The sequence below is a fragment of the Topomyia yanbarensis genome, chromosome 2 (genome assembly GCF_030247195.1).
Source record: "Topomyia yanbarensis strain Yona2022 chromosome 2, ASM3024719v1, whole genome shotgun sequence".
Taxonomy (NCBI): Eukaryota; Metazoa; Arthropoda; class Insecta; order Diptera; family Culicidae; genus Topomyia; species Topomyia yanbarensis.
Window position 1 is genome coordinate 438110032 of NC_080671.1, and position 24695 is coordinate 438134726.

Sequence of the window (24695 nt, forward strand, 5' to 3'; positions counted from 1 at the left end):
CACTCATTTTTCTCAGAGATGGCTGGACCGATTTGCCCAAACTTAGTCTCAAATGAAAGGTGCAACCTTCCCATCGGCTGCTATTGAATTTTAGATCGATCGGAATTCTGGTTCCGGAATTACGGGTTTCAGAGTACGGCCACACAGAAATTTCTCATATAAACTATAGGAAAAATTAAAAATAGAATTTTTATTTTTGATGCTAAATGTGTTCAAGGTGCATGAAACGTCGAGATTTGATGCAAACTCGAAAAAAAAAAATTTGACTACGATTCACTTTTTTGGATTTTGGCACATTTTTGCCTTTCTCATATAGAAAGGTTATGCAATCACTCTGAAAAACGTCAACCTAATCCCGGAGGGCCAAATTTTTTTTTCGACTCGTTTAGGGTTTCTGGATTTTAACAGAGGCGTAGTTGATGGTTTACGGAGAGGGGTTACACCCCCGCCCCCCCCTCTACTGTTCGCGCCCCTCCTTTAAAAATCTCCTTAAATCACCCCTCAGACCACCACCCCATCCAGCCCTCATACCCCTCCCTTTCAACCCCGTCATCTTTAAACCACCACTGTATCACAAAGCATACCAATTTAAGCTGGGGAGTCGTTCGTTCATGGGACTTTCGCCCTCTTCACATACCCACCCCCGCATGACAAAATGAGTTAGCAAGCAGATAACATTGATCTAATGCTGATTAGGCTAATGGAGTATGATATTTTTTTGTTTCAAGTGTTTCACCGTCGACACGTAGCTCATCAAGTTCGTGGCTGGCATGCCATTGTGTATAAGTGCAAAGTGTACTAAGAATGTAATGGACATTTCCACAATTATGTTGAACATAAAAAGCCTCCGTGCCATAGTTTAGAGAAATGAGAAAGGCACAATTGCACCGCTAGGTGGATTAAAAAAGGTTTTTTTTAAAGTGTTTGATGCATTGTCTCCATTTTTAGAGATAAAAATATGTGACGAGGAAAACCCGCCAACTTACCCCGGCCCCGGGGTAAGTTGGCGGTATGTGTGGATACTCCAAAAACTAATCAATTAAATGGAGATTCAATTACTTCAAGGGTCCTTTTGGAACGTGCTGAATGTCTTTTCAAGAAAACTGTATATTAACCGACATTTGCTATTATATTTCAGTTTCAATACCCCGGTATTTTGACTTTGAAGCGTACTCCTTATTCAAAAGCCAATTTTCGAAATTGTGTATGCGATTGGCCGGAATAAATGTCTTCTACATTGACGAGATACACAAGAAAAAGATTTTCTTACTTTGGAGTGAATACCAGAAATAAAAAATTTTGATGATTTTTTTTGCACTGTAAATAGTACCGCCAACTTGCCCCGCGTGCAGCACCGCCAACTTACCCCAACCGCAAATTTTATTTAAAACTATTTAAAAAATAACTTGTTTGTTGACAGATGTAATATAGGGTAACCATACGTCCTGGTTTCCCAGGATATGTCCTGGTTTTTCACTGACTGCCCTGGTGTCCTGGGAAGTCGAGGAAAATGCTTGATTTGTCCTGTCTAATTTGTTTCTATTTATTGAGTCTTCGCTTTATTCACTCTGTTCCAGATCACAGTTACGACCGACTGCAACCATAAGTGCTACGTATACTCATCCTTAATCGGAGTACGACAAACAAAACAAAATACACTCGAACCTCCCAATTGTGCCTTCCGATGGTTTTTTTTTAATCTGTCAAGAGTTATTTCTCTTTTCAACTTCCTTTTGTTATAAGGCAAATTGAAAAGAGAAAGAGCTGTTCGTATGTACGTAACATATAAACGAGTTGTAGTCCATTGGCAAGTACATTTCACATCAGAACAAATCGAACCGATTCCAGTTGTGGACCAAACTCTGGTCGCTATCAATATCGATGAAACGATGATTACCAGAGCTTCTTCTCGGCTTAAAGCGTATTTCAATCTGGGACCCTCTGAGAAGACACATTAACGTTTTGGTGATTCTGCATCTTCTTGAGTTCTCTTGCTAGTGGCATTTTTTCGTCTTACTTTCCATTCCATAAAAAGGTAAATAGCGAAACATCAACAACTATCGTGTAATAACTTCATTGAGCGCTCTCTCGAGCTGGTGATTATGGAATCGCTTTAAGGTCAATACCAGTACCTAATCAGTCGCTCTGCTTGTTAACTGTGCAGTTAATCAAATTAACGTTTCTACCTACACGCAAAAATAAAACAACCCCTAAGAATAAATTCTTTTAACTTACTTTTGAGTTGCGCGTCGCTTTCGCACTTCTTAGTGTTGTCAAAAACAAAAAGAGAGATTCGACTCGGTCGATGTCTTCCATGCAGTAAGGTACTTTTGAGTTGTTTGGGGTATACTCTAAATTAGGTAAATTCAACTTAAATTTAAGAAAATTTAACTCAAGGTTGAGTATAAAAAATTTATCAATGAGTTGTGATTTTTGCCGCAGTTAAGTGGAAACTACCTTCAACACGGTTTTCCTAATTTTATCTTCCTGCACGATACCCCGAGATTGAGTCAAAAGTACTCAATTTTAGGTAGTTTTTCGTTTGTGTGTACATGTACCGGGCCAGTGCTATAACCAATCAAGGCAATCGAAAAAGAAAAGTCGTCCCAAGCCAGCGTTAACAATGTTACTTTCAGCGGTGCGGTACCGATAGTTTATTTCAAGATGTTTGAAACTCATCAGTAAAAGGTGAACAATCGTCCGTACAATACAATGGCCGTCTCCGCCCTAATGTTCGCGAAGTGGAATTCTTATTAATGATGCAATTTCAGTTTAGACTTAAGGAAGCCGTCGTCATACAATTCCACCACACTCGTTTAAAACCATGGCCATGGCGTAAAGCTATGCTATAGATGACAACATGCAATACGTCGTTGAGCATGACAATGTTAGAATCAAGACACCCGTTTCTATTGACAATGATATGCATCTGCACGATCTATACCCGGATATTACTAATAAATTCATTACAACCATAATGTCGGAATACTTAACGGTGAAATCCGTTAAGTTTGAATCTTGCAGATTTTTCCAAAGGTGGTCTTATCGTGAGAATGCGAGTGACGAAACCTATTCCTTCATACCTCAATTTTCAATACGAAATTGAATGTGTAATCTAATCTCAAATCACGGTGTGCACATATGAAGGACAAAGCCCCCATGTGCCAGTTCTGTTACAAGAAGTCACTCTACGTGAAACCATGTACATGCAGTTCTAACGAAACAATATAAACTGCAAGCAAACCCAATACATAGTCCTCATCAACATCACCTAAGTCACAAGCAACCGGAGTTGCAGCTCAGACACCAACGAATGCTGAAACAACAGAACCTACGCGTAGCGTGTCAAATTATTGTGATGCGCCTACCACTTCTCAATCAATTGCCAGCACCACCGATATTAAAGCAAATGACAAAGAACGCACAAATACACGATCGTGACCCGTAGGTTCTACAAACAACTCAAACCAGGTAATCGTAAAAAACTCATACAACATCAACAGCGAGAATAGCATGAACGAAAACGATAAACCGAACTAAGTGATCCACAAGCAACAACAGGCAATGCAGTTAATGATCCATTAATCATCCAGTTAATGATCCATAATCCATCCAACAAGAAATAAATCCTCTACGCAAAGTAAAAATCGCGTCTACAAGATCCGATGGGTACAATAAAATTCGATCAAATATTTTTATATAATACATTTTATACATTGTTAATATTAAAAAAGCCACGGCTCAGGTAAGCTAATGCATTTAGCCGTGTCAAATAAATGAAATAAAAAAGTAAATAATAGACGATTAACATGGCTCCACACCTGTACTCTGAATGCCGATAAATTTGCCGAGTCTAGCATCCTACATAACATAGAGTATGGAATGTCGCGTTCAAATATATTATTATTTACACCAACCTATCCGCCAGGTTTCATATAACAATCGATAAAATGGAGAAATTTGGACAACGGTACATTTTGCAACTCTCCTAGCTCTCAGATCGAGAAATAATGGTTTTCATTGGAGATTGCCAGGTATAGCGCAGGGAAGCTACTTGGGACCGTTAATGTTTCTGCTTTACAACAATGACGAGTATTTAGTGCTCAAAACTCCTCGCCGGCCCTGCATGAACGATATCACAATGAAAGTTTCGCTGATGGTGGTGTAGCAAAAACTGTGTGTGTAGATCTGAAAAAGTGCTTAGTGATCGAATTTAGACGAAAGGCTTTCTGGCAGAGCTCTTTCTTCCAGACCCACAGAACTTTTTAATTACAGAGGCTCAGCCTGCCAAACCCTAGAACCTTTTAACTGCCGAAAACATGTGGAGAAGGCACAGGCAGTATCCTTTCGACTGTCCTGGTTTTTTTACTCGCCTGATATGGTCACCCTAAATAACAACGTCCAATTTTAATTGAACATACCAAACTATCGATTTATAGTTTGGATAAGTGAGAAATACTAAATCCATTTTCAGATCGATAAGACGTATTGCATAGTTCGGGAAATGTGACGCTTTAAAGTATAGCGCCCAGGTTTCTAATCCGCTTTGAAGGTTATTTTGTGCGTTCCCCGCGCCTCTTTGAGGTTCTAGTATCGTTTTCTCTTCTTTTGTGTGTGTGCGAAAATAACCGTTACTCAGTCAGCAGAGCAGTATAGAAGCAACTTTTTTTACTTGTGAATCGCCCGGTGTCCCGTTTATGCAACCTAAGTTCCGCTATTGTATCACATCTCCCATTCTTGTCTCTTGTACCATCCTATACTGGGTTGTAGGTCCGTGCAAAAATGACGCATATTGTACCCATCCTCCTCAACCGGGCCCTTTGTTATCTTTTTCCGTGTCAAAAACAAAAAAAAATTGAATCTATTGGGGATTTCTCGAGTTCTGACGGAACAATATTCGACCGTGACGGAAATATCGTAAATTTGCCCTGATAAGCTTCGGGTAGTGAAAAATAGTTTGAAGCAAGAAAATGACATTGCAGGTATGACTGTGATATAAGTTATGGGAGGATTCCCCATCCAAGAAGTAGTCGAACGGTCATTCGAAGGATTCGTGATCACCAATATTAACGGTGTTTTCGTTGTTAGTTGTTTCGCACTACTGATTGGGTGAAAGCCGATTGTTATTCAAGGAGATTTCAATGTTTTGACGGTGGAGTAGGGTAGCAGACCTGTGTCTGTGAGAAGGCGACGAAGGTGGTCAACGTAAATAGTTTGAAGCAGGAAAATTATATTGCTGGCTATGGCCCTTTTACGAAGGAGTACCGAGTGTATGTACCAGCTAAACAGGTCGAAATAGATGGAGTAGTTTCAGTTTTGAATTTTAATAACGCGAATCTGCTGAAACACGGGGTTGGCTGTTTGAAAGAGTCCATGCCCCAGCATATGGCACAGCTGACGGGAAGAGTACCTATGTCAGGTCCTAAAAGTTTTCTTATATCTGTAACTAGTACTTGTTATTGCTTGCTAGCAGCTGGAGACAACTATATGCAAAACTACATTAAACAAAAATAATTTTATGAATAAACTTCCAAATTTTGTGAAACAGTTTACGTGAAAATTTGAAGACCATTAAATTGAAAATGATTAGGGACACCTTCTAAATATCACAAGCACGTAAAACAGGTATATCATGTACTAGGAATCCTGAACTGATTCATGAACTTATTAATCATATTTTATGATTTTGTGAACTATTTCATGAGCACGGATATTGAATCGTGATTATTATGTTAGGAATTATAAATTGGTTCATGAAGATTGAAAAGATTTATGAACAAAATTTCTAATTTCAAGAAATAGTTCACGAGAAATATCCAATCTGTTTTGATTTTGTAAACTTATTTAAAACCAGATTATGATCAAGACGTAATAAATCATGAATCAGTTCACGTCGTATTTTTGGACTGTGAATAATGTTCCTAAATCTATGAATAAAATCACGAGTCAACTTTTGATTTTATGAATAATGTTCATCAAGTTGTGAACCAGTTCACGTACAGAAAATCGGTTTGGTAATGACATATCGGAAACCGTGACTGAAGTTCACAAAATAAAAACAAATATCTCCACTAATAAATGTATTATGCGAGTGTTACTGAAAGGAATTTGAATATTTAAGTTACGAAAACAGGGACATTGTTCATGATCCTGTTTTCGTAACGTAAAAACGTGATTGTGTCATAATTCATGAAACATTTTTTTCGATTATTAAAGTCTTTTTTCCGTGCAGCAGTGATACGTCTGTCGCCAGCTGCAGCCAACAATCTTATAGTGGCTGGCAAAATCAAAGTCGAAGATTTCCACTGAAGAGCTTGAAACTACCTTTAATTTGATATCAATATCATGAAAATCGATCAAGCCGTTCTCTTGCAAACAAAGCACATTGCTAGAGACAAGTTCCTTACGAAGGAGTACTGTGCCTACGTACCCGCCCACAAAGTAAAGATAAATGGCGTTGGCACAGGTTGCAAGCGATTGCATTCAGGATTCAGGTTACCCAGGACGAGAACAAAACCTATGTCCCTTCAAACTGGTGTCTGTTGACTTTCGCGCCGGGTCTGCTTTGCCTGGTAACATCCTCTTCGATAAACTTTGCTTACCTATTCATCTTTTAGTACCGCGGGTCAATAATTGCACTAAATGCAAGTAATTGGGTCACACAGCCACCGATTGTAGCAAAATAGCCCGCTTCTTAAAATGTGACGGAATCACGGGGAGGATTCATGCTGTGGAAAAGCTTTAATCTTTAATAAGTGGAAACTGAAACGTTCTCTTAAGGGACACTTGAGCATTATTGTATTGAAATTTGTAAAACAAGCTATGCCAGTGATCACTCTTTTGTTCTTTGGAATCGGTTTCAGTAAAAATATAGGAGGCACAGTAAAAGATGTCCCCAAGTCACTACTTACTTGGATAACTCCAAAAATTGGCTTTCCAACTGAGGCCCGGTGTCAAATAATGTCACTCAATTTTCTCAGAGATGACTGAACCGATTTTCACAAACTTAGTTTAAAATGAACGATATAACGCTCCCAAAAACTGCTGTTGAATTAGTTGATCAAACTTCCGGTTTCGGAGTTACGGATCGAGGAATGCGATCACACAGCAAATTCCCATATAAACTGGTAACCCTATGATGTTCGAGTGGTGTAATCCATATTCAAATACGTTCAACATTACTTGGATTTGCGGGTCTAGAACACTAATGACCAATCAAAGTAGGTTTGTCACACCTATTTACCGAGCTAATGTCACACCTATTTACCAGCAAATTCTTGATCGATTTTTACGAACTTGATTTCAAATGAAAGATATAACACTCTCATTGACTGATATTGAGTTTCATTCAGTTCTGACTTTTGGTTCCGGAGTTACAGGTTGGTTATTGTGGTCACCTAGGAATTTATCGTATAAGCCGGTGCAATCTTAATCTATCTATCTATCTATCTATATACAGGGTGTTTGGTTCATGAGTAAGAATCTCTCGAGGGGTGATTTACTGTCACATACCATCAAATCTCAACCGTTACAGAGTTATTGAACTTTTTTTGTTAAAAACTTAGTTGTCTTAAAATAGCTCTAACTCAAAAAATATACTTTGTATTTCAAATCTTTTAGATACATTGGATAGGTGAGAAAATTTTCCACTGAAAAATGTCCTCAAATGTTTCAGCTAATTAGGTTAAGTAATCTTTTCACAGTAATTTATTTAAAATTTAACAATTTTGATCGATTTTTCGTTCACTTCGCGAAAATATTAATAGTTAACATCACTATTTTAATAATTCAAATTGTTAGTCTTGAAAAGTTGTATAATTTGTTCTTTGACATGATTCACTTATCTTGTCTTGTTTTCGTGTGTTTGGGTTATTGAACTTGGATATTTTTATCTCATTTTAACTAATACTAGCTCTTATTGAAAAAGTATGGCACTTATTGTACCTTTTCTTATTTTTATTCGAAAGCCAGGAAAATTTCGCAGAGAAAAATGTATTAATACCTTCCAGTTAAGTGAATTTAGTATTCTTTTAAAGGTTAATTAGTTTAAAGTTAGTGTTATTATTAGCATTTTCGTTAATTTCTTAAAATAGTAAATAATAAACTTCACCATAATTATCATAGAATCAATGCATCTCAGCAATTTCTACAATTCTTCCTTTGACTCCATTCAATTATCTCTTTTAGTTTCGAAGCAAAATAATTTTTATCTTCTCGTAGCATATGCAAAAACAACGATTTCGAACCCACTGCATTTGTGATAAGGCCATGCTGTGTTAACTATTAAATTGCAGCGAAATGAGAACCGATAGGGATAAAGTGTTAAATAACAAGTTGTAGAGAATATTAAGGAGCACCAAATGAACAATAGTGACGATAAATTTAGTTGATTAATAATTAGAATAATTACAAAAATCACCAAAAACGTAAATTTTGAGTTATTTTACTAGTGAAAAGTCATGTAATACACTTAACTAAAAGATATCTGTACATACATCGAAAGGAAATTTTCTCAGCTTTCCAATAAATCCCTGATAATAGCGATATAAAGCATATTTTTTGGATTAGAGTCTTTTAAGAACTTGCAAGTCAATTACAGGAAAAGTTTAGAAGTCAAATTACAAGGAAACGAGAAGAGATAGGGATATTATGTTGAAGAACAAATTATGAATCGTCCCCAAACCCAACTTTTGGATAATAGATATTGCTATAATCATAATTCATTATTTTGAGAAAATTAACAAAAACCTCATCAAAAACACTAACTTTTAAATATTTTACAACTAAAAGGTAATTGAAACTAATTATCTGAAAGACATGAAAACATTATTCAATAGAAAATTTTCTCACCTTTCCAATGGCACTAAAATATTTAAAATACGAGGTATACTTTTTGAGTTAGAGATGTTTAAAGATAAACAAGTTTTTTACACAAAAAGTTCAATAACTCTGTAACGGTTGAGATTTGATGGTATGTGTAGAACGATTTTTTTTGCTCCAAATATGACAGTAAATCACCCCTCGAGAGATTCTTGTCAATGTTTGTATGTATATGATTTATGGACTCCCAAATGGCTTAACCGATTGCCGTAAATATTTATACATAGTAGGCATTTGTTATGGAGCGTGTTTGTGTGCTATTGTTTATGGATTATCTACCCGCCAGATAGCGCTACGGAACAAATTGTGTTTTCCTTCTATTTCGTTGAAAGTCGCAGCAACGCGCGATGAGTATTAGCTAGTACATTATATTTTAAAAATCTATTGAAACTAACATCAAATTACTTCGATTCGCTGACCTTGATCACTGATGGCGAATCAAAGATTATTGGAATATATTGTCAACTATCGATAATTCCGGAAGTCCTCGGTTCCCGGCATATTCCAAATCTAAAGCCATTTCGGTGAAGACTGAACCAAATCAAAACCCTTCATCTTCTTCCCCTCAATCCCCCCCTACTCTCTCACTCTCCCTTACCGTATATAAGACTGCGCACTCCATAAGTGTCACGGAAGGACGAAGATTGTTAGTAGAAACTTCGGACACGATTTGATATTTCAGGGCGTTCAGCCACCAGGAAACTTATTAGGAAATATTTGTGAGCTGTACGCGGCTGACGGATGAATCAGTTTGTGTCGTTATCTGCTATCCAATTAATTTTCATTTCTGATGGTTATAAAATAACAAACACAATGAAAAGCCGGATTTTAAAACTCCCGACCGAAACCAGTTAGTGATTGGTTACCGCTAATTTCATGCACCGAGCCGCAAACCTTGAGCAGAAAGAATTGTGATTTTGGTTGGTTTCTTTTAGTCAACCTTATTGGATGGCCAAATAGTTCATTTCAACATCGGGAGAATAGGTGATTATTAGAATTTAGCCGGCTCCGTGAATTGATTGTAATAATGTGTTTGTAACACCGCCGTGCTAGTTTCGAGGGTCAATTGGAACAAAAATCTCCCAACCATCTTTAAAAAACAAATTTGCCCTTATCATCGCTATCAAACCATCAATCAAGAATAATATTTGAACATCTTTTCCTTCATCAACTTGTTTTTTTATTCGACTGATCAAAATTAGCATTCACAAAAAACGATTTCAAATATGACTGAAGTTCATTGCCGCAAATCTCAGTTTTCGTTCGAAGCTCTACCGCTTTGACGATGGAAGTAAACTGATAAACTGATGTGGCTTTGAACGTAAACTGAGCCGACTACAAAACCGAGCATCGTATGCTAGTGTGGCATCATTCATGTGTTACATTCGTGCTGGTTATTCCACACACACGCTCGCTATGACTGGATGCGGAAAAGGAGGAAAGGTGAAGGGAAAACCAAAATCCCGCTCGTTTCGTGCCAATCTCCCATTTACTGTCGGCCGAATCCACCGTCTGCTGAGAAATGGCTACTACGCTGGAGCATCCGTTTAGTTTGCGGCCGTAATGGAATGGCCGTAATAATATATCGAAATATTGGAGCTGGCAGGAAAAGCAACCCGCGGAAACAAAATAGACCAGGATCAGCCCCCGTCAGCTGCAGCTGGCCATTCGAAATAACGAAGAGCTGAACAAATTTTTCTCCGGCGTGACCAACATTCATACCGAAAGTATTACGATTGATAATGACTCCAGACGGCAGAAGAGAAGGGTACTTTTGTAGTACAATGTAAATTGAAAATTTCAAATTTTGATATGGCGTTTGAATGAAATATTTTTAATAATTCTTTAACAATTATGGCACTTAAAATACTTTTTAGAATATCTTAACAGCGGAGAGCAAACATATGTCCGGAAACAAACTCAATTAAAATATTTTGTTTACAGTAGACAAATTAGCAAAAGGAAAACATCAAATTAATCACGAAAACAATAATTAACAGCTATAAACTAACTGAGGGTCGAGAATGTGAAATAATTTTGAGCGGCCCAAAATAAGCGTCATATGTCCTGAAAACCTTACTTACTTACTAGCAATTGCTTGAAAAAGAAGGAAGCTCATTCTACTTTCTACTTCTGCCCAAGTCAGACCTACAATCGAGCTCAGTGAACGACAACTAGTAACCTTTTGATCTAGGGTGTATTGTCTTGAGAACAAAGGAAGCATGATATTTATGCTTGCTATTATAAGTGAAGTTGACGAAAAAGCGCTGCTTCAACCAAATGCCACGATCGTTGACTTTAAATTTTGTGCTCTACGACCGAGTTTTCGTGAAGTGGGATACTGTCTGAAGGTCAAAATGGAGCTTAGGCTTACGGAAGTCGCCTATCTTCAGTATCATCATTTCCGGAATGCAGTACTGATATTATCCAACACGTTTGCCCAAGCCGAACATTTCGTTTTGTAGAACAACTCAAAAGCTACGGCCGTTTTCACATACCAAGGCTCTGTTTGTGTTTGTGAATATTGTTTCCAACCACATGTCGTTTATTCCGAAGATAGGTCCTCTACCTCCAGCGAGATTATCATGTTTCGTTCTGTCGGATTCAAATATTTTGGTCCAAAGTACTGCTGCATTCCTTTGCATTCGGAGGCTTGTCATTCGACGAAGTGCCACAAAATCTTTACTGGAGTATTTCGGAGCCCTGTTTCCTAGTTGGCGATACTCGAGGTGAACCAGCTCTGTAAAGCTCCTTAGCTCTTTGGGTGTACGGAACTGTTGTCAAAACCAGAGTTAAGTCAGCATTATAGCTAAATTATAAAATTATTCAAAGGCTTTAGAAACCTCCAAGTTCTACAACTTATTAGAGGGACTACTTGAACATACCAATGCGGATTCACCACGCACATTCCAAGGAAAACTCATTTAGTAAAAATCAAAGCTCTTTTTCCTTAAGTGGCAAACAAAGATTGCTCAGATCTCAGAAAGGAATCCATTTTTTGAGAATATCAACCCTCTTTTCTAAATATTTGTAAGTCCTCTACCGAATGAACTCGATTTAGCGCATTGCATGCAACAGGCTATTGTACGTCACTAAGGGAATAAATTACATTGGCCATTATTGACTTGAATTGGATTATATAGCATGACTGTCCTGTTTCCAACGCTCCAATCATATTCAATAAACAGTATACTAAAAATCGTTCCGAATGATTATCAGAAATTCTTCTCACAGCCGACCAGACTCGGAACATGATAACAGTTTGACCTATAACCGAACCGATAAAAGTCCTGTTCCCCTCTTCAACCATCACACCCAACCATCCAACCCACTTGTTCCGCTTCCCATCACCCCATATATCGATAGCTTTCCCTCCCTCTTTCCATCCACTCGACCCCGTCTTTGCTTTAATCAAATTATTGCCTAATGCGCTTCTCGAATAGTGCCTATGCGCCGAACCGGAATCCTAATGCCCGACGTTTGTCACCACATTAACAGGAAACCGAAGGAATTTGACCTGTGTCTTTAACGCTTGAAAACTCACCTGGACATCAATTTTCCACCTTGACAAGCTTCTGCAAATTGAACCGGAGTTCATGGGAAACTCGAAACCAGGCAAAAGCAAATCTGCTCCCTGAAGGCGACGATGGCCTGCGTGCGTGTATGTGTGAGAACGTAGCAACCCGTGCGTTTGTTCTGCGGACGGTCCTCCGTTATCGATAATCCTCTCGAATGGCTCCCCTTCTGGTGTTTTTCCTCTCTATCTATATCTCTCCTCTTTTTTCGGGGGGCCCTCTACACTACCAAAGCCTAACGTCGTCCTTTTGCCTCTAGATGGGCTCCGTTTTCTCTCCCTCTCTAATGCTCTGCGTGTGACGGTGCGGGACTTTGCCCTGCTCGCTCTTCGCTCCTTTGCAACCGACCGACGACGGTTTTTCCACACAAATACACGTGCACACACTCGCCGAAAAAAAAGGATGATGTTATCTCAGGTCCAATTTTCCTCTTGGTTTTTTTTTTCTATCACCCCTTTTCACTGCCTTCCGACTCCGAAAATCAGATTCGTCACGATCGAACTACTCGAATTTCCTTTTCTCGTTATTCAAACCAACAAACTAATGATTCACTTTAGCCACTCTTGCACTCTTCTTCTGTATCAAAGAAAACACCTAAATTCCTACACCAACGGGAAACTGTAGTGGGAGGATTTCTAAAAATAATACAAAAAAAAAACACAATTAAATTTGCATCGCTTCCACCGCTGCTCCGGCTGCTAGGCGACGTTCACACAATCTATGAAGTAGGCTTAGCATAGCAAATTGCTTCTTCCACGGTCGCAGTCTACCAAGTCTAATTGCAAATCCTTGCTGACAGAAAGAAAACAACAAAAAAATCAGGCCTTTTTATCCGCGTGCTTCCGTGTGTGTTTTGTTCATGGAAACCCCTATTGCTCCTGAACCGCGTATGTATGGTGGCTCTCTCGCGGTTTTCCTCTCTCGGACCGTGTTCTTTTTTCCTGGCTGCCGTTCTCCCTTGATTGTGGAAAATGTTTTCCCTGCCAGCTCCCTGTCTCGTTCTAGCTTTCGCTCGTTGGTCACCGTCTCTTTTCCGGGTGCCCGTTTCGCCTTTTTGGAGGAAAATTTTCTTTTTCGCCCGTACTCGCCTTCCTGCTCTTACTCTTGCACAGATATTCCACTGCTGAGGGCACTTGCAGCTCGCTCGATTTTTCGCCCGTCCACAATTTTTCTTCCTCTGTATATCGTTGTTAATTTTTCGTGTTACTGGAACAATACCTTCGAACGAAAGTTTCTTCAAGCATGCACTATTTTCTTTTTACACTGCTATCCACTCACTGAAGGCTCAACGGGCTTGACCTGGATTGATAGGCTTCTTCCCGACTGCCTCCTGTTGCTATATGGCTCGCTATTCCCACACCGCTGGGAAATACCTTCACTATTCCACCTTGCCTTTAATTAACTTATATTCACTGGCGAGCGTGCAAGTAGTACTGCTGCAGCAAAAGGAAAAGCTGAGAAGAGCCAAGGCAAACGATGACTAGTACGGGGTAAAAAAGAAAATTTTAATCCTCACGTTTCATCCACCGAAGCAACCAGTAAATTGAGCTGAACAAATACAGCCTACTGCCAGCCGATAGCAATGGAAGTTGCCACAGGATCTGAATTTTCTTCTGGTACTTTATTTTGACCTTCTGCTGCCATCCCCAGCTAAGTCGGCCGATGGTTTAAGGATACAGTTGTTGCTGTTGCAAGCAATCCAAACTCACTTTATCATTGGTCAGGTCATGGCCTAATGCCGTTAAGACTAGACTAAGAGACGTTCTACGAAACTCGATTGTGATTGGTATTGCTGAAACGTTCGAAGTAGGCTGTTTGTTCTATCTCTCTCTCCGTATTATCAGTAACCCCGTTTTGGCGTCAGAATTATTTTTTTTTTCACCGATCGAAATCACGACACACAAACCACGGGGGCCACGAACAGACTACTCTGTGGTCCCTGATCTTCTACTCATTACTGTTCCTCACGGGCACCGTTGTATTGGCTGTGCTTTTTCTCGACGACTCGCCAGTCGCAACTCACTCTCCCTTTGCTACTGCTTCTGTTGCTCCTATTTGGCTCTTTGGTTTGCTGACTCCAAATCGGAGCAGGGGGAGCTGCGAACTATGAGCTATGTAGGTTATGTGTGTGAAATGATGGAGGCTGTTCTGCCGTCGACGGGTCTAGAAATGTTTCCTCTACCGATCAGAAAAAATATCCTTCCCACAGTCAGGCAATCGAAACTACTGATCGTTGTTTCACTACAGTCTCAACTATTTACGAACAATTCTCCACAAATCGAAATGTACAAGATTTTCAAAACCTCCTCCTTCTGGATGATTTTGCTCACTAGGTTACACGACTAAAATACACTCCGCACAGGTATTTCTCACGGTTCCGCAAGGTTTATCACTAGCGACGATCGATTGCAATCCACTGGCCACTACCTGGGTGCAATTTCGCCAGTAAATACACGATATTTTTCGCGAAAACTTTCTGCCACTGTTTTCCCATATAAATAAAAAATAGAGCAGCTGTCAAAATTTTCGATCCATTTGATGGTGGATACGCCAGAGTGACGATGTAGTAGAGTTTGCCTTTTTTCCAGCTTACTGCGATGAGCCAGGGGAGCTTCTCACCAGCAGCACTCTCAACGCGCAGCGGTGTATGCAACGCTTTCTGACAGGCTCTCTCTTTCTCTGGCTCTGGGCGGCTCTCACTCACAATATGCAACTGATGATTGCCCCATCCTAGTCATGCTGCCACGCTCGGCTTGGGATAAGGGAACGGCTCGTGGGGTATGGCAGCAGCGAACGAAAGAGCAGGCAAAAAGCGAGCGAGTATGTGCTGTAGCAGATTTTGGCTCCCCCGTTCTCGGGCACGCGACTGCAGTCGCGATGTGGAGAGGGAGAGAGGGCGAAAACGAGAGTAGGAATCGATTTGTGGTGAGTTTGGGAGCTGAGAGCTGTGATTTCGCGATGGAGCTGTCAAATGGGGGTTTTCGGTCTGGTATTGTTGGGTGTTGCGTCGATTGGGTGGTGAATTTAACCGATTGAAAACGAGGGGTTTGCTTTTATTGGAAACGAGGGTGACATTTATTTTTATTTCTTATTTTCAGATATCGCCAAACAAGGTTCTCGTCGCGACGCATTCGCAAGAGGGTGATATTCAAGCATGGTGATTGCAACGTGGTGCAGGGAAATGTTGCCAAACGAAGGCGTCGATATTTGCAGGTGAGTTGTTACTAGATTTATTATGTTTTATGTGTATGTTGCGCATTAATACTTATTTGAAAAATTTCTTAGTGAGATTGTAAGTGTTCGTTTAAATGCAATAACGCGGACGAAATTTTATTTTTAGTTCTGTTCTTTTAGAGATAAATTGTTTCTCCTATCCGTATTGCAAATTGTAAATTTTTGGCGATCTAGCGTCGGTAATGTAGGTGAGTCCTTTGCTTAGAAAGATGCCAAATTTGAGTAACGCCGGTCTATTTTCACGAAAACTTAAATCTAATGTTCCTTTGAGAAACGTTTAGCAAAATTTGCGTCCGTCGTTAGATGTTAGATCGCCAGCATTTTTTGCTCAAGCCCACGAATCAATGTGTGTTGTACACTGCTCATAAAAGTATAAGAGTCCCATGTGGATTTTTGTCGAAAATTAGTTATTTGTTGGATTGTATTCTATATTATCACTGAATCACAATGCACACATTAGATTACCAGATTTGTTTAGAAAATGTCGAAAAAAAAAATACTAAAATATAAGGCTCAATGAAAATGTAAATCTTGAACAGTGTTTTTCTCGTAGATAAATATAAATATCTGATATTCGAGGCGGGCGCGGTGTAGTTCACTCCCCTAGATTGATATGTTTGACGGTATTGCAAACATCATCAAGCATATTTCGTGTTTAAAGTTTAAAGAACCTCTGACGCACAAGCGATTTAAGGTGGTTCTTGCATTACGCCTCGATGGAGGTGCATCGAAGAGATCGTGAGGGCTGTAAAATTTCTTTTCCGATATAAATTTACTGGTCGTTCTTTTCTCGGTGATCGAACTAAACTCACGCGATATCGGCAAAGGAATTTTATTTAAAAAGGCGATCTTCTAGCGGTGCAAAGACATGCGATCAGAACTACTGCTTTATTCAAACTGAACTGTGACATCGACCCGATAGATTTTTAGCCTCGTACTTTTGCTTCTATTACTATTACTACTACTGATAGCATTATCAAGTGATAGTGGACCAACTATATCACAAAATTACATTCAAATATTTTACATCACCGGCCGCCTTGAAATACGCAACATTTGAAGCAACTGTATACAAACTATCGTGCATTCTAATAAAGGGTATGATAAATAACAAAAATAACCTTAACAATAGTACTTGGTGACAAAAAAGGGGTTTCTGCAGATGATGGTTTCCTGCTCCGGCTTTTCCACTACTCATGTATACCAAAATAATATCCAAACGTATAAACGCTCGTGGCGTTCGCGATAACTCAAACACTGGTTGGAAACGCGAACATGCACTTGCAATTATCCACACCTACTAACGCCCGCGATCTCGCCAACATTAGAACAACCTGGTAATTATGTGAACGTTTTAGCACTTATAAATTACGAACGCTGTTTCTAGCATTAACCAACCGTTTGCACGAACATGGATCGGTTATGTCCGGAAGTGCTTATACTCGGTCCTAGCAGCCTAGACTCGTGCTTTCGGTTGGACCAATCAAAAAAATGTTGCTCATATTCACTAGACAATAAGTTCCATGGCGACATCACCGGGAATTCTAGTGATATTGGGAAATTTCCTCTCTTCTAGCATCTGAACCGTACACTGAAAATTAAGTATCATGGCCTGCGCGATCATTCCAGTAAATACGCGAAATTGCAAATGGACACACGGTAATGAAATCAAATCGATACACGCCAAGTTACACGGGTCATACAAACGCACACGCCATCGATCACGTTAACTTACAAACGCTCGAGCCCTTCACGATGATACACAAAGACGAACATGCAATGCCGATCTTCCACGCACATCTGCGCCCGAGATTTCGCAAACATGAAAACGCTCCAAATGAGTGAAAGCAATACAATTTATAACCTGATTAACGCGGTCACAGGCGCGCACAAATGAATGCTCATTTATACAGAATCGTAAAGTCCCTACGCCTGCACATCTGAACCGTACACCCAACAGAAGTAGAAGTAGAACAATCAGAATCACGGCCCTCTGCAATCGGTTTTAAGCAGTGCGCATAGGGTTAGAGATTTTTTTAACTCGAACAAGAGGAGTAAGGTTAAAACCTCCATAATGAAAAAAAAATCTAACATTCAAGAGTGGTTGATCAAATTAATTATTTACTCATCACCAATTAATTCATTTGATCTCGGTGGACTTTTTCTTCCAGCTTTTCTCTATCTACTTTATTTTACTATTCTTGCAAAGTTGTATTTTTGCATTTGTTTATAGTAGGTATTGCGCACTTTCCACTAACCTGGACTCCGTATTTTCAAAGTGCGAGTGATCAAACTGCTACTTAAAACTGCGAGTTGTCAAAACACATGTATTTTTAGTGATAGAGATGGTACTCTCATAAAAAAATTTTAAGTGCGCTGTTCGGTTCGAATCCAGCTTTTCGTGCCACAAGCAATAAAAAAGATCTTTATTGTGCAAAACTTCTATTCAATTTTATTCTATTCTAACCCTTATACAGCCCGCATTGAAAAGCATCCTGGAAAACTTTGCAGTTATTCTATTATTATTTTTTTCTTTGTCAATATTAATATTTCAAGCATATTTTCATGTTGCAAATATTAAGACGGCAATCAAATTATTCATTTGATGAATAATTCAATTAACGAATTGCTTTGAATCTTAAAAGAGGATTTTTGTGTTTTAGCGACATTTATTTAGCAAGGCACTGGAAGGTGTGAAATATTTTGCAATATTAAAAACCGTAGTTACTCAAGGTAGCGCAAGGAGTTGAAGGAAGAAAGTTTAAAAAAGCATGGAGTAGGGTCATATGAGCAAGCTTAGAGCTTCCCGCCGACTTAACCTTTTGTCTGCTACCGTAGAAGTCAGAATATTTTGGCATTTGAATTGTGAATCACCTGAGTCTGCGGCAGGTCCTGGACGAGCGTAAAGTAACTTTGTAGTTACTGCTGTCGGAACCGATAAAAAGTTAAGTCAGGGCTACCTTCAAACATTAAGCATTTTGCAACGTTGAAACTCATTGAATGAGCTAGTTTATGCCCTTACTAAATGCCTGCCGGGGTGTTTTATTTGATTGGCAAAAGAGGACGAAACGAGGACAACCGTACCGACCGTTTCAGTTTGAAGCGGATTCGTTGGGAGTGACTTTCCCTTGCTAATAAGCCTTGGTTAATGCGCCTTTACTCACTCTCATTATTGCCCCGAACCAATTGAGATTGCTAAACGTTCATTGGAACAACATGTTTGGGAATAACACTATGAGCCATATAAATAATAAATACTGACGCCGGCCACGTCCGAATTCACACTCTGAATTGCAGATGATTTGTTTTTATATTCAATATTTTGACTAGTTCGCTTTAGTGAAAAACAACAAGCAACTAAAGAATAAAATATCTGGTGATTTAGGTCTAAAATTGTGTATCTGCTGCTCCCACTTTACTATGTAAGTTGCTTGTGTGGCCGCTCCAATCATTCTACTCTTAGTCAAGATTTTCTCGGTTGTCGCTATTGGTCAGTGAACGTTGAACCAGCCGTACCACAGATGTCTTTGTGTCGTACCTAACAATTATGTGACCGTAGTATTGACCGCCTCGTGAACCTAATACACCATAGTATTTAGGTTGTCCCTGGATGGTTATTCTTCTACTTGTTCGTTGAGCTTTGTAGTATATTATTCGCCAGCATCCTGTTCCAACAGCCACTGTTTGACCAGGCACAATCAAAGTACTCTGAATCATGACTGAAAGCAATTTAGATTTCCAGGTTGCTCGATCTTCGCCTACCAGTCTTCAGTCTCTTTGAACGCCCGCATCATTCTCGATTGCACACAGTCAGCGAGTACGGTGTCTGTCCCGAAGTCAACGACCTGTTACAGGTCGTGCTGCTGAGCATAACTTTAGCTCTTCTCTCTTCCGGCATTCGCGATACATGTCCAGCCCACTGTAGTCTGCCGTGTTTTATCAGCCTTCCAATGTCAGCGTGTTTGTATACTTGGTACAGCTCGTGGTTCATGCGTCCGCGCCATTTTCCATTTTTTTATTGTGCCATCGAGTATTGAACGCTGAATTCTCTCAAACACACCGATCACTCGGCCCATTCCTAATGGCCGTAGAGAGCAACAGGGAGTATCATTGATTTGTATAGAGCAAGTTTTGTGCGCATCTGTAGGCAACAGGACATCTGCTGACTATGTATACATATTCGCAGCCGCAACACGCCTTTTCACATAATCGATTTCCTCCTTGGAATCAACACTATTTGGACCAACCATGTACTTTGGCTTGTCAGACTTTGTTGTCTCAATTCTGGCAGCCTTCCTTTTAAAAGGCATAAATGCTTCTGTCACTGCGCTGCGATCAACGTCAATTATGTCGATGCCGTCCGCGAAGCTAAGAAGCATGTGAGATCTCACGATGATGATTCCGTCCCTTTGCGCATCAGATCTTCGTATCGTACCTTCGAGCGCCACGTTGAACAATATATTAGAGAGTGCGAGTCAAATGTCTCTCCGGCTATTTGGACGCTTGATTTTGACGAATCCAGCGTGATGCGAATCAGCTTGTTAAACAGAACACGAGAGAGTACCTTGAAGGCATCATTGAAGATCATCCAACCAATCCGAAGACATTTCTTTTCCATCCAGATCAACTCGATCATGTTGTGGATTGTTTCGTCTGTGTACATGTCACCGAAAACGTCATTTTCTCTAAGATGTCGGAACCAAAAACACGAGCTTAGTCTGAAATAAAGTGGTCCTTTTTGCTGCTATCGATTTTTGTTGATCGAAGTTCCGGTTCCGGAGTTACGAGTTGAGGAGTGCGGCCACAATAAATTCCTATATAAATTGGTATCATCATGGTGGCAATATTATGCATAGCTAAGCTGACCAACTCTGACGAAACTGTTCGGCTGAGCATGGTGAACGCTTCCGCTTCGTTGCGGTCGGTTTCCGTCAGAGTTGGATTCGTCTAGATCACTAGTTACTTACCGCTTTGTCGACATTAGCCACCTTCGATCATTATCGATACCTCGGGGGAGGTTGTTAAGTTAAGTTCCCAAGATATTGCCACACTTATTTTTCCGCGGACTTTTGACCGATTTTTACAGACTCAGTTTTCAATTACAGATAGAACATTCCTAATGCCTGCTATCACATTTTATATGTATCTGACTTTCGATTCCGGAGTTTATAAGATTAACCTTGGCAGAAAAGTACATTGCAAAGGCTAACATGCAGCACGACATCGAAGACAATAGAACCAAGATCCTAGTGCATGTGGAAGATGTTAAGGGTAAGGTACCGGGTACCGGGTACTAAAATGTCAAAATATGGAGAAGTACAATCTGTTACAAACGACACTTGGAGAGACTTTTTCACCGGTATTCCCAACGTGGCGTTCGTGTAGTGAGAATGTGGGTGAATAAACCGATTCCTTCTTATTTGACTTATTTATTATCGAATGCAAGTTTCCAGAGGAAAAGGATAAACCTATAAATTTTTTTTTCAATTTTTTACTGGTCCTGATATGACGAAACTTGAAAAATGTCTTTTTTCAACTTTGGAAAAAAGCCAGATTTTTTCTTTCAATCAAAATTCCACTTCGTTTACAGATGGCAATATGCAATATCGCAGCCCTCAAAATCAATCAATATTGTGTCGAATCTAATTGTTAGGGGTTGGCATAGCGTAGTTGGTAAATCGATTGCCTTGTACGCAGCTCGGGTTCGATTCCCAACCCCGCTCATAGGATTAGAGATATTTCTAACGCGAAAAGAGGCGAATGACCATAAGGTTAAAACCTTTATAATCGAAATAAAAAAGTGCCTGAGTCGCCTTGAGATTATTGTAACTGATTTGGGGAGGCTCAACAAAAAATGCGTACTTCAAAGTGTCGCTGAGAGTTAAGTGGCAAGCCTAGGGCTCAGATGAAGGAGCCGCCTCTCTGGTTTTGGTGATAGACACACAATGCGGAAAGAGACCGATGTAAAATAAATTTGAATGACAACAAAGGTTGTAACCCGTCAGGGTAACAATTTAGCACTGGGTGGAAATATACCCTTTTTTTGCGTATACACTCCGTAGAGTGTATTGTTTACGTTAAAGTTATGCTCACCGCTGTTCGATACCGTTCACATTTAGTTTGTAAATTTTTATATAGTTTCGCGTTTGTGAACGGTTTTGTGTAATCAGATAGGTGTAGAAAATTTTGTTTTATGTTTGTGAATTAGTAGCATAGGGTTTAGCTAGGCCACCGCTCTCCTCTTGCTGCAATAAGTGTGCTGGATATGCTGCACATAGCGATGACAGCTATGCGGCGGTACTGTTTTTTGGTGCTGGTTTTGGTGTTTGTTTTGGGTGAGTGGAAAAGGCGGCCATCGTGAAAAAAAGTTAGAAAGTGACGAACCACGGCGTAGAACAGACGTCCGTAACTAGTGATTTCCCCGGACAGTTTCCCGCCACTGGACCGAGAGTTAAGTGCGCGCGTGCGACGGCAAGTAATCCCGTCGAAAAGTGTCGGTCGTGGTTCGGTTACCATAGTGTTTTGTGGTGTTGGGTCGCCGGATATCAGAAGCTAAACGCAAAGGAGCCACTCGCTTCCCCGGCTAATTACCAAGGACCCAGTGACACCACGCCGCCCTCACTGTGGAGGATCAGCCGAACGAGCATAGCTCTCCTCCACAGTTAATCGCAAAGGAGGGCGAAGCAGGTAGGACAACGGATCCACCTGAGGTAGTTTACTGCGGTATCTACCTGGGCCATTCACGGGGAGTGAGTGGACCCGGCGATTAATCGCCCCGTCGCTAGGGAGGTTCCAACAAAAGAGCCTTGCTCACCTCCCTGGCTAATTGTAAAGGACCGCTGCGATAGCAGCCAACGGTACCTGCGGGAGAACACGGCCGTCGGAGTCCCGGCCGGTCGGATAAACCTTCGCCTTCCGCCATCGCCAAAAGTAGCTGACTTGTTTCACTGGCAGAGTGCAGCACAGAGGAGAGGAGAATAAAAGTCGGTAAATTTAGTTTATTTGTTTTTTTCTCTTTTTTTGTTTGTTATTATACGAAAATCAGAAATTTTACCGTACCAGTACTTACATTTGGCGCACAGCGCAAAACACACTGAAAAAAATATTTTCCTATTTTGGAAAATATTTTTTTCTTCCGGAGTGTGGGGTGCTTCTACTAAATAGAGGATTTTCGTAGAACAGTGGTGAGGTTTCTTCCGCAATATTGTTCCGCGGTCGTATTATTTATTTATTTACATTTTTGGTATTGTTTTTTGATTTTTGCATTTTCTTTTTTGTCCGAATTTGTGGATTGCGTTGTTTGTGTTTGGTCTGCCGGACGAGTAGTTTGAAGGTTGTTGTTATTATTCGGTTGCGGTGGTCAATCGCCTTGAATTCTCAATCCGGTTTGAGACATTTTTGGAACAGCTTGATTTCCTGAAATTTTAAGGGAATCGTTAGTGGACGAAAAATCGAAAATAATACCGTGTCAGTACTTACATGCTTTGTGTCTTGGTGATTTCTTCCAATATAGCGCAAGTTATGATGGCGTTGGAGAAATTCAACCAAGCGTGTGTGTTCATGCGCGTCGATCATTTGCATTTCGATGAGCTGGATTTTGAGTTGCTATCTCGAAGCATTTTTATCTCTCCTGATTCGGATCTTTCGGGTGTCCAGCGGCAGCGGCGTCTTCGGGGAATTTTGTCGCATGAGCGGTCGTCTCGGAGGGATTAGTACGCAATTTCCGGGGTGACGTGGGTGAAGAAAAGGAGATCTGCCTTGGTAAATTACTAACAATCCAGGAAGATCTCCAGTACCGGTGCCCAAACAAGGAGATTTACCGAACACGGTTGCTTCATTTGGGGTCTAGGCTCCAGGTTATCCGAAATTATGCGGCAGGGGAGGTTAACCAGGAAATTTCGGGGTTGCTGGAGGAAGTTCTAGCAGTTTATGCCAGTCATTTCAGTGACGAACAGGCAGCACTTCCTCCCGACAACCAAGAAGGGGAGGATGGAGAAATTTTGGGAGATTTGCTGAGTACAGACGTACCTGCAATTCCACAGGGATCCAATCCTTCCGATAACGAAGGATCTCTTTCTAAACAGCTCGTAGGAGACGACCTGTTGCGTGTCTTGTGCGAGATGAGGGACGAGATTCGACAATTGCGACAGCAATCCGACGATAATAGAGCCCTAGCGTCTCAGGGGTCTGATGCTTTTTCAAAAGCTACTGAAACGCTAATGGGTGGGATTGCTTCACTGACAACCATTTCGTCAGTTTTAAGAAAGACGGTTCAAGAAGTTGTCTCACTTCGTGAATCCGTCAGTGAACTTCGGGCACTAGTACATCAGAAGGAAAGTGCTCCCGAGATGGATCTGCAGACCGATCTGGAAGATTTGCGTTTGATGGACGTACCCGATTCATTTGATGAACCAGAGATTCCTCGCCCAACACTGGCGCCCAGTCCCGATCAATTTGTGTTGAAGCGAGGATTCTCGGGTCAACAAAATCTATGTCCATCACTTCCAATCGAGAAACCGAAACAGAATACCGGAGTCACAGCCCCGTACCAAACTCAGAACCAGCCTCACGTCCCTGAATGGACCAAACAGCGGACGGGACCATCCTATCCGAACTTTTCAATATCTACCAACGCGGGAAACGGATCGATGGCAGCCCCAAGGAATTACTCGCGTAACCCGCAACGCGTCGCTGATTGGAAAATTCGGAAGTATGCTGGAACTGATGAAGGAACTGGACTTAATGAGTTTTTGGACACCGTAGCAAATTACGCTGCGTGTGAACAAATGTGCGAAGATGAACTTTTCAATTCTGCGATGCATTTGTTCACTGGCAATGCTTTGACCTGGTATCAGGCTATGCGTGCGCAAAACCGGTTGTTTAACTGGAACCATCTTGTATGCGAGCTCAAGGTAAATTTTGTACATCCTGAACTTGATGCTACGCTCAAAATGAAGGCTCTCCAGCGCCGGCAGATGCGCAACGAATCTTTCCAGGAATATTTCC

At 40.5% G+C, this 24695-nt stretch overlaps 2 protein-coding genes across 11 annotated transcripts in view; one reads left to right on the forward strand and one right to left on the reverse strand.

Annotated features, from left to right (window-relative positions):
• LOC131685571 (serine/threonine-protein phosphatase 2B catalytic subunit 3-like) overlaps window positions 1-15032 on the reverse strand; it is a 249870-nt gene extending 234838 nt beyond the window's left edge. The window contains exons 1-2 of one of the 7 annotated variants that reach the window (XM_058969397.1): window positions 14883-15032; window positions 12425-13090 (exon numbers count right to left, since the gene is read on the reverse strand). The gene's annotated coding sequence lies outside the window, so the exon portion shown is untranslated. Of the gene's footprint in view, window positions 1-12424; window positions 13091-14164; window positions 14439-14744 lie in introns of those variants that run through there. The other 6 variants (XM_058969400.1, XM_058969398.1, XM_058969396.1 and 3 more) reach the window with 6 other exon arrangements.
• Window positions 1-24695, forward strand: part of LOC131685570 (G protein-activated inward rectifier potassium channel 3-like) — a 432523-nt gene that overhangs the window by 329717 nt on the left and 78111 nt on the right. For all 4 annotated transcript variants that reach the window (XM_058969389.1, XM_058969391.1, XM_058969392.1 and 1 more), the window contains one exon: window positions 15554-15668. In XM_058969389.1, coding sequence (XP_058825372.1) covers window positions 15554-15668 — 115 coding nt within the window. The remainder of the gene's footprint in view (window positions 1-15553; window positions 15669-24695) is intronic.